Source organism: Azolla caroliniana, unplaced genomic scaffold, assembly GCF_043228905.1.
Source record: "Azolla caroliniana isolate FFs.n. ecotype wild unplaced genomic scaffold, voAzoCaro1.0.p SCAF_1, whole genome shotgun sequence".
In the NCBI taxonomy this organism is placed as follows: Eukaryota; Viridiplantae; Streptophyta; class Polypodiopsida; order Salviniales; family Salviniaceae; genus Azolla; species Azolla caroliniana.
This window is the reverse complement of record NW_028230436.1, coordinates 30,070,444-30,080,575: the sequence shown is the minus strand read 5'-3', so window position 1 is coordinate 30,080,575 and position 10,132 is coordinate 30,070,444. Positions and strand designations below refer to the sequence as shown.

General features: G+C 35.0%; 1 protein-coding gene across 1 annotated transcript; it reads left to right on the top strand.

Annotated features, from left to right (window-relative positions):
• The first annotated feature begins 784 nt into the window (after positions 1–784).
• On the top strand, positions 785–4,235 carry LOC147869603 (gibberellin 3-beta-dioxygenase 2-like). Its single transcript, XM_087331168.1, has 3 exons — positions 785–1,639; positions 2,578–2,911; positions 3,653–4,235. The coding sequence occupies exons 1-3, from the start codon at positions 945–947 to the stop codon at positions 3,890–3,892; spliced, it is 1,269 nt and encodes a 422-aa protein (XP_087187294.1). The 5' UTR covers positions 785–944; the 3' UTR covers positions 3,893–4,235.
• The last annotated feature ends 5,897 nt before the right edge of the window (positions 4,236–10,132 follow it).

Below are 10,132 nucleotides of genomic sequence, written 5' to 3'. Positions count from 1 at the left end.
AAACACATGAGCACACTCATCTGTTTTTCTCTCTATTCCGTTGTCTAGAAATATAGTCCATTTAGTATGTCCCTCTATCTCCTCCTCCACCAATCAATCCTAAATCTTATTTCGAAGTTCTATGCATGAAGGTGTTCTCAAATAACACTTGCATACATGTTATAGACATGCTCATTCACATTGTTTTTGGTAGTGCTAAAGCATTTGTATTTGTCGTGATGCCCAATGGACATTATTAGTGAAGACCATAGTGATGTGAACTCACATGATATCGTTTTCAAGTGGCCGATGTGGGGAGATTTGGTGCAAGGTTGATAATTTCACTTGTAGCTTCAGATGTATGACGTACACATTGAGGTGACCCTTGAGCCCTTTTCACACATCATTACACGCACACATACACGCAAATGGACAAATGATAGACGTCCTTTTTGTGTGTCATATGATTAAAGACATCCATATCACAAAACTCTGTGGTGACACAATTGTGCAAGTACAATGATGATGGGGTCCAGGGACCGTGCATGCTCCTAAGGAGACTTTGGGGCCATAGAGACATACCACACATAAATTCAGCTAGCCCTCCATTAATGAAGGAGCTCCAAAACTCATCTTCAAATAAAGAGACCTCATTGGTAGTAGGGGGTGCTCATCTTTCACCAATGCTGTTTTTTGAGTTAAAAAAAGGTTTTTTCTTTTTTGGCATTCCATCTCCATCCAATAAATGACAAACAGGGGCAAAGACATTGTCTATATATACACATATACATGTAAGTTAACATATGTATGTGTGAGTGCGTGTGAAAGTATACTAGTAAAGCCCTAATTGTGTTTTATTTATTTATTCATTGAATGATGGACTGAATGAATACAAATTTATGTTATAATCACCCTTCTAATCCTTGTGCACCGATACTTACATGAAACCCTGAGTAAAATCTAATATGCCATCCATGCACCTCATCCATCAGTGTGCTGATGAAGATGAAGATGATGAATCCTCACCTTCAAGCAGCATACCCCAGGAGTACATATGGCCAGAGCATGAGAGGCCATCATGTGTCAACACCCATAACAATATGGATGAGCATGCTATGAGTGTGTTGGGTCATGGCCATGATGGGCCCATGATGATGATGATGATGACTAAGAAGTGTGCAAATGGGAGTGCAAACGATGATGTGCCTTTACCATTAGCCCAACTTACAGACATACCCATCATTGATTTCCAACAATTAATCAGAGAATGTGATGGAGGAGGAGGAGAACATGATCACCCTCACAAGCTAATGAAGGAATTTGCAGATGATGAGAATGCCATGGTATCAAAGCTTTCATGTGCATGCAAAGAGTGGGGGATCTTCTACCTCATCAATCATGGGGTGCCTTCTTCTCTAATGAGGGAAGTGCGAGAGAAAGCCACACACCTGTTCTCTCTTCCTCTTGAGACCAAGATGAGGGCCACTAGGGAAGATGGCTCTTTTGAAGGCTATGGTAAGGCCATCATTGGTAAGTTCTTCAAGAGCCTAATGTGGAGTGAAGGAATCACTGTCCGTGGTCACCCTAATGAGAGCTCGATTGCCAACATTATCGACAAGTTCTGTCCCCCCCACGGTGGTGCCAATAACGAATCAATCCGGTATGTTGTTACTAGTTACGCTATGTTATGAACATTAAACATTTTTGTGGCTAGGGATTATTGTGTTTTGTTTATGCCATGTTACATATTACTTGATTAAGACACTTAGGGTTATGTTGTAGTAATGGTTGTGTTATCTTATGTAGATACATTATCTTGTTGATGGTCTTGTCTTATTATTATGTTATTAATGTATGTCAATAGTTGTGTTATACTAGCAATTTGTTGTATTTAGCTTTTTTCAAGGCTCGCGTCCTAGATAGATAGTGTCCATAATATCCATCGAATTAAATTTGTTCTTCAATTCATTCTCAAATGTCAATACTAAATTCATTGCTCAATTCTTTTTAAATCTTGCACAGTAAGTTCATTACTTGATTCATTTAAAATTTATCACTCCATGGCTACATCTCTCTTTAATAGATTGATCATATTATGTTATAACACTGAGATAAATTGTCGAACATGTAAATTCGTTTAGATTTTGTCACAATTGGCAAAAATTAGATTTCATGGGTGGCATTAATATTTTTTAATGGAGAGATCTACCCATTTGACAAACTTCCATTTTCAATATGAATTAGCTCTTTGGATTGACATATTGTAGTTTTAGACACGTATGTTTAACAATTAGCTCTTTGGGCAAATTATATATGTGGGCTTTGGAGATAGAATTAAAGTCATAAATGCATAGATGTCATAAACATTAGAGGCTTTTGATTTTGTAATTGTGGGTGAAGACTAATATTCCTTAGATGTATATTTCAGTGAAGATATATTCTTGGACATGATTCAATTATAATAACTAGACAAAGATTCTTAATAGCATTTCAACATCAGTGAGGTTTCTTTTTATTCAAATGATAAAGCATTTGTTGAAGTATATTAGAATTCATTCATTTAATAAACTTTGTATCCATTTGAATGCTGACACTTAGGGCGGCGTTGGAGGAATATGATCTCGTGATGAGGGGATTGGCTGTGAAATTGTTAAGTAGCATTATAGAAGGGATTGGAGTGAACATGACCAAATTCAAGTGCACACAATTTGATCCAGACAGGGATTGTAATGGGGTATTACAACTCAACCACTATCCTCCATGTCCTCAACCTCTAATGACTATCGGGCTCCCCGCACATACTGACTCTACATGTCTCAGCATCTTGGAGCTAGGGGATGTTCCTGGACTTCAAATCCATAGACATGGTGCTTGGGTTCCCATCCTCCCCATTCAAGATTCCCTTGTCATCCACGTGGGTGACATGCTTCAGGTTAGTCAAGCAAATGTTCCTATCAATGTTTGCATGTGTCTATAATCACATACATGTTCGTATTGGTGTGTCCATGTACCTTTAATGTATCTATAGTCAAAGTCACACATGTTGCTATGAAGGTATGTTGTGTGCATGTGTGTCACATTTTTATACAAACCTACACATACACATGCAAACATTCTTACAATCATACTGATACAATCATACAAGCATATGCACATATGTGCATATGTGCATACCTAGAGAGATAGATGTACATGTACTTAGGTCATAGGAATGCCTTGTGTACTCAAACTCATGTGTATTGAAAGAATGAGACATACTAAAAGACAAAAGAATTAGATCACATGCACATTAAGATATTCATTTGTTGTAGGAGTAACCTTTTTTTTTGTTTGAAGTAGTTTCTTATTACATCACTTGTTATCCGAAGAAAACATTTGATACCCAAAAAGACAAACTAATGGCTATATGTCATCCTACATATAGTTGGCTAGAATTTTCTATACATTCCCAACATGCCACTATTATTTTGCAGAATTTTATTTTAATTTTAAAAGATGGACCCTCAAATTTGTCAAAATATTGATTAAATATAACACTTATATCTGAATGTTGTGTAAAGTGACTTCTAATGTCAAGTCTTAAGAGAGTAGTTCATTTAAAAGTTGTATCGTCTTCTGGGTCAATTAAATTGTATAAGTAAAACTCTTTTCTTATGAATTTCCATGGTTCCAGGTGTTGAGCAATGGAAAATACAAGAGCATCTTGCATAGGGCTATTGCAAACAAGGAGAAATCAAGGATTTCATTGGTATATTTATGTGTCCCACCTCTTAATGTTCCCATTGCTCCCTGTCATGAAGAGATGGAATCCACGAACCCTAATCCCATCTACAAGCCTATGCGATGGAAAGATTATCTTCAAGCCAAAAACAAATATTTTTTGGATGCTTTAGATCACTTCAAATGCAAGTAGTTTTGTTTTGCAGCTTGAAAATTAAGAAAGGAAAAGACGAAATTTTTAAATGGAATAAACGAGTAAAAAATGGAATTAGTAACTAATGTGGATACGCACAATAGTTTAGTCATGGAATGAAGTTTCCTATTAATACCCACTCTAAGGTTGATATTTAAACAACAGAAACATTGCAAATATAGTTGGCTTTTCTTCATGCAACATTGTTTTTGTTGTGGCGAATTTAGTTCTTAACACCATTATGTTGTGATGAATTGAATGCAAGTTGCAAATTATCCCTTTCAACACTATAAACACCTTATTTTCATTTGATGAAATTATCTTTATTATTGAAAATCACATCTTTTTGTTAGCATCCAATGTATATGTTAGTATCATTGCTCATCTATTTTGCCGATGGAGTATTTTGTATGTCTATTTTATGGGATTATATTTCATCGCAAAACATAACCATAGAAAACGATATTTATTATTTGCACAGATATATTCTATCAAAATAATTCCCAAAGTTTCCATGTTGATGATATGGTTGGGTAAACATTAGCAAGCTAATAGTATATTGATACTCTAAATGCCCTTAGTTTGTCATGGCTTACTTTAGGAAGAATTAATTCGTCTTAGATTTAGATCCACATAAGTCATGTCTTAGGTGAAGGTTTTGAATTATGGAAAGGAAACCGGTGTCTAGGTTAACTTGGAATAATGGAGAACTTCATTGAAAAGTATCATTTCAAAAGTAGGCGAAAATTTGCCTTTTTCTGGCATTTTGTGAAGATTCTAAGGAAACTATTATGTGCTAGGTCGAGGAAGGAACCGATTGTACGTGTTTTTGAAGAAAGGATGGAATCTCTCCACAACAACTCGAGCAATTTTGGAAATGGTTGTGGGATAAAAGAATAAGTAGGAAATTTGGTTGTTTTAGATGGTGGTTGTTTAATAGAGCTACACTAGTTAATGACCATAGAAAATGTAGAAATGCAAACCATATGAAGTCATTTTTGTATGCACGTTGGAGATTGCTTAAGTATTGTTTGTGGAGTTGTGATTTTACAACAGACATATTGAAAAGAATCTTAAAACCATTAATGCTAGTTATCCTTATCTAGTGTATACGTGGGTGGCGGTGGTATTGTGGGCATTGTTACAAGGGCAACGAAGGTTGTATGACAAGGAGGATGTTGTAGATACTATTTTTTGAGGCATGGTTTGACGCCAAAAACAAATATACCCCAAACTTGTGAATATCAACTAGTAAAACTTAAATATGGCAATTGATATAATTCCACTTTGGACCAGTAGTTGTCTCTGAAAATAATTGGAGTCCTTGTCATCGGTTCTTAAAGGCCACTTGCCGTTGCCACAAAACATCATCCGAACCCTGCAGATCATCATATTGTCCATGAAGTGTGTGAACAAACAACATCCAAAATTCAATAAGCATAGTGTTGAGCTATATATGGGCATTGTTAAAAACAGAATCACATCTCGCTTTCCATATTATCCAAAGAGCCAATGACGTAATTGTACGCCAAATGACGAGTTTTCTAATTTTTAACCGTGAAATAGAACAAGGAAACGAGGTGAGAGAGAGGTGTCCATAATAAAAATGAAAAACATGAGAAGCATGCATACTTTCATACCTCATAACCTCTCCATGAAGGACACCCCACAATACTTTCGCTGATGTTGGATAGTGGATAGTAAGTATAGTTCTACTTGTTCATATATGACATCATTTGTATCATGAGATGTACTAGCTTTTGTATCTTACAAAAAGAAGTGAGATGAAATGTCTCCTTCTGTTTTTCTTATGTAGACTTTTCAAGTAATATACTAAGGTGTAGCTTCCTTAAAAAATAAATAAATATGGCAATTGATAAATAGTATTATGATTTGGTATATTAGGATGGCCAGGTGTTTGAAGGCACTCCAAAATGTAATAGAAAGGCCTACTTGGACAATTATCGAAATTTGGATAGAGATTGTGCATACTCCAAGAAGTTCTTTGGATAAAATAAAAGGTGGTTTTCAAGCAAGTAGAATTACAAAATTTGGAGTTTCATGCCATTAGGTGGTTTATTGATAAGCTAGAGTGGTTTTGCTCGACACCAAAATATTTATTTAGTCGATAGCTAGAACTTAACCTTGGTTTAGAAAACAATGGCAAAGTAACATGTATGTACATAATTTCTTGTACAATTTCATGGTGTTTCTTTATACTAATCTAATATCCTCTTTGGATTCTATGGAAACAACGATGAAGGCGAGTCTCCTCCATGCAAACCGCACATCCAACAAGGTTACTGCAAGAGGTATGGAGTGAAATTGTAGCCACTCTGAAGAGCCAATATGATGCCCTTAAGGGCGGCCCCAATGGAGTTGAAAGACAACGAATTTATCCAACAATGTTCATCCTCTCCCTTTCTTGAGTCAGTGGGCATCCACATAAGATGGAACTATCGCAACCCTACAGGGATTTGTACATAATCGTCTCATTTGTAAAATTTTATAACTAATGGAAGGAATGTTTTTTGGAAAAAAAAATATAAAAAAATACTAATCTAATATCTTTCTCAAGAAAAAGATGTATTGGTCTTGCTTATCATGTATAAATAGTCAAAACATAGACCAATTGGTTTACATGATTATGCCAACAATAAGACTATCACGAAATGAATAAAATCAATCAAGCTTTGACTTATTTAAACATAATAATATTATGCCAACTAGTTCTTAATCCCAAAAGATCTTGGGGAACAAAGGGAGAGCAGAAGTTTCAATCCAATTGGCCAAAAATATAACTGATCAAGCATATCCAATGTTAATGTTTGGTTTAGTCATAGTAACCAATATCATTTGAAAAGTCATTACTCAACATAACTTTCACCCACCGCTATTAGATACTCATACAACTTATATTCATAAAAAAATGTAGATAATCTGGCATAAAAGATAGAGGATTTTTTAGGTACCCCTTTCTATGTCATGATTGAAGGCAACCCCTTGAGGAGTTGAACTAAATACTAATAAATTAACTTACACTATGCTACATAAAAGGACATGGTTATTAATTGTAAAACATATTATTTTGGTCCAAAGTTTAGTGGAGAAAGTGTTTGAGAAGTGTAAAATGTCACAACGGTTGGAAATCAATCTGGCCACAATACCAAAGTATATATTGATTCAAATCAGGAGGAGATTTTGGTTAATTCCTTTACCTACTCTATGTTTCAAACTCCGATGCTTTCCGAACTTGAACTTCCTTACCACAAAGCAATATAGGCTTGATTGCATGCACAAGATGCCACAAAGACCTACATTAATTCTATTTTTTACTCTAATAGCGAACAAAATTAAGCCATGCTCAAAGTACAAGCCCACACGGATCCAATTTGGAGGAATTTATGGATGTTAATTTAGCTTCTTTCCTCTAAACAATTTTTGCATGACACGATTTCTCAATTGGGTTTGAGGTGTGGGGTTCACGAACTAGATGTGTGCCACGACAACACAATTCCATTTGAACATAGATATTTGTTATATATTTCTTCGCTATTGCGAAGGTCGAGTTCCTCGATGCTTCCAATGATAATATATCCTTTTTTCACAATGGACATATCAGTAGTTATTGTGACTCGTGAGCATATTAAACCTTGATCACAAATGAAGCATCATTTTTAATCTTGCATTGTGTTACAATGTGCATTTACGCATATACTTTTTGTAATGTATAATGCATGTTTTATATATATATATACGCAAGAAGACAAGGTTTGGTCTACGATATCTTCTTTAATAGTTTGGATATTATGGAAGGCAAGATGTAAGTGTGTATTTTAGAATGTCAAACCGAATGCGGTTGAGTTAGGCAAGGAGATATGGTTGATGCTCTTGCATACTCTAAGAGGTCAATATGAGGCAATACATGGTGAGCTTGATGTTGTGTTTTTCAAGCAACAACAATTTCGAGAAATTTGGAAAAAGGCAGAGGTCTTCACCTATTTTGGGGACAAAATAAAATGGAGATATGCTCCACCAAGATGCCTTTTTCCGCCCCCTATCTTGAAAGGACCATGAATGAGGGTTTCCGCTACTAGACATATTGATTCACGTGGGTAGAAGGGTTGTAATTTATTGTATGGATTCTTTGTAGTCTTTACCACGGTGAATCTTGACTTTAATATATATATATATATATATATATAATACATGCAACATAAACATTTATATCAATCTAGACTCTAGAGTATACATAGCATAATGTATAATGCTTCTTCTATGAGGATTACTAGGGGCCAAGGCCATTTAATAAAACATACCAAGCATGTGGTTTGTTTTAGCAATGCTTCGTTTGATTGGTGGAAAACCTCAAAGAGAGGTGAAAACCTACAAAGAGTATTTACCACGTGTTAGAAACATTAAAAAACAAGACATAAAAATGGCTCTACGAATGATATTTTTTTTTTGGGGGGGGGGGGGGGGGGCAAGACAACTAGAAAGGAATTGCATTGTGAAACATTGTGGAATTGGAAGTTGATTGCCAAAATTATATTCATTACGAACATTCAACAATATTAGACCCTATTATGAAACCTACATAAAAAGGTAGAAAAGAGTTGAAGCTCCCATGGTGAACAACCAATGAACCCAAATAACTTGATGATGATCAAAGGGAACATCTCAAAGGGACATTGTTCAATAGTTCTTGAAAAATCATGCCCTAGTATTTGGATCATAGGATAAAGAAACACACATTTGTGTCGGTAATTGATTTTGAATTGCAAAATCCAAGAGTAAAGTTGCTTTTGAGCTAAGACATGGATGTGTACATTCAATATATTTAGAACCTCGTGCATTTGCACAATAATGACATAGGCATAGCCACAGACACAAACATCACAAACATGAGCATTTTCATTTCTTAAACGTTTTGGTTCAAGTTCACTGAATAAATCAATAGATATATGTGTTTATGGTTGGTCTTTTAACAATTGTGATAAGAAATAAATATTAATGGCAAGCAACTTTACTCCTCAGCTTTGTGTGTACATTTAAGATAATTCAGATCCCTCTGCAAGTTCGTGGCTTAGGTATAGACAGAAATATGCATACATGTCATGGACCATGGTCTTTTGCTTATACGCTTAGAGAGCTTAACATTTTGAATAGTTTGAATCAAGAGGCACATCCAAATATTACTACCCGTAGGGAACATCTCAAATAAAAACTTTTCATTCTAGCAATGCAATTGCTATTTGCTATTGATTGATGCATTTCATACTAATTTTCATGAAAAATGTACTTGAGGATGGATTCATGCCTTTGTTGATATTAGTGGTACTTCACACCAACATCACTTACATTTGGGTCGAATGAGTAAAGGTGATGAGACCATAGTCTATGAATGAAACATAAGACATTTTGATACCTACATTATGTGATAGTTTTGCTACAAAACTCTTTTGTTTGAAGTATCACGATGAAGTTATGGACAAAGTAGATGCACACACTAGAGAGATGGTTACAAGTGTTATGCAATCACATTGGGAAGGATGTAATACAGAAATATGAAATGCATTATGATGTTATGTTATATAAAAATTTGCTTTTAAAGGTAAAAACATGTATGCATCTTGAAAATATTTTTGTAATCTTGATGAATGGATAATGAAAATTTGGACAATATCAAAACCAACTCTATTAGAAATGAACAAGATCTAGATGAACTTTTTATTCAAAAGTTCAGTTGATTGATGTTTGTGGTTGGTAGGCAATACACCAATGAAGATAAAAGTCGAAGAGGTCATGTGGATGTAATATACTTGGAAACTTAAAAGAGCATAAACATATAGAGAAGTATCATATCATTGGTCACAACAACATAGTGTTGATCGAAATCTAGAAGAGGTTATGAGGACTTGCATACTTTGAAGCTTGGAAGGGTAAGGAGAGTAGAAGTATTGGATCATTGACAACAACGTAAAGGTTATTTAACGAATGAACATGTCATGACGTATGCCTTAAAATGCCATCCTTCCATAAGATTGTATAGGTTTATAAGGTTAACATTTTATTCTTCAACGGTGGATTACATAAGAAATTTGTGGCATTTACCGTACGGTTGCATGCTTTAAATTTGAAAGTACAGGTTCCATGAAATGAAAGTGTAGGTTGTACGTCAAACCTTGTTGCTTGTTGGTCTACACACATAGTATATGAATAGATTGGCAAATATGATTA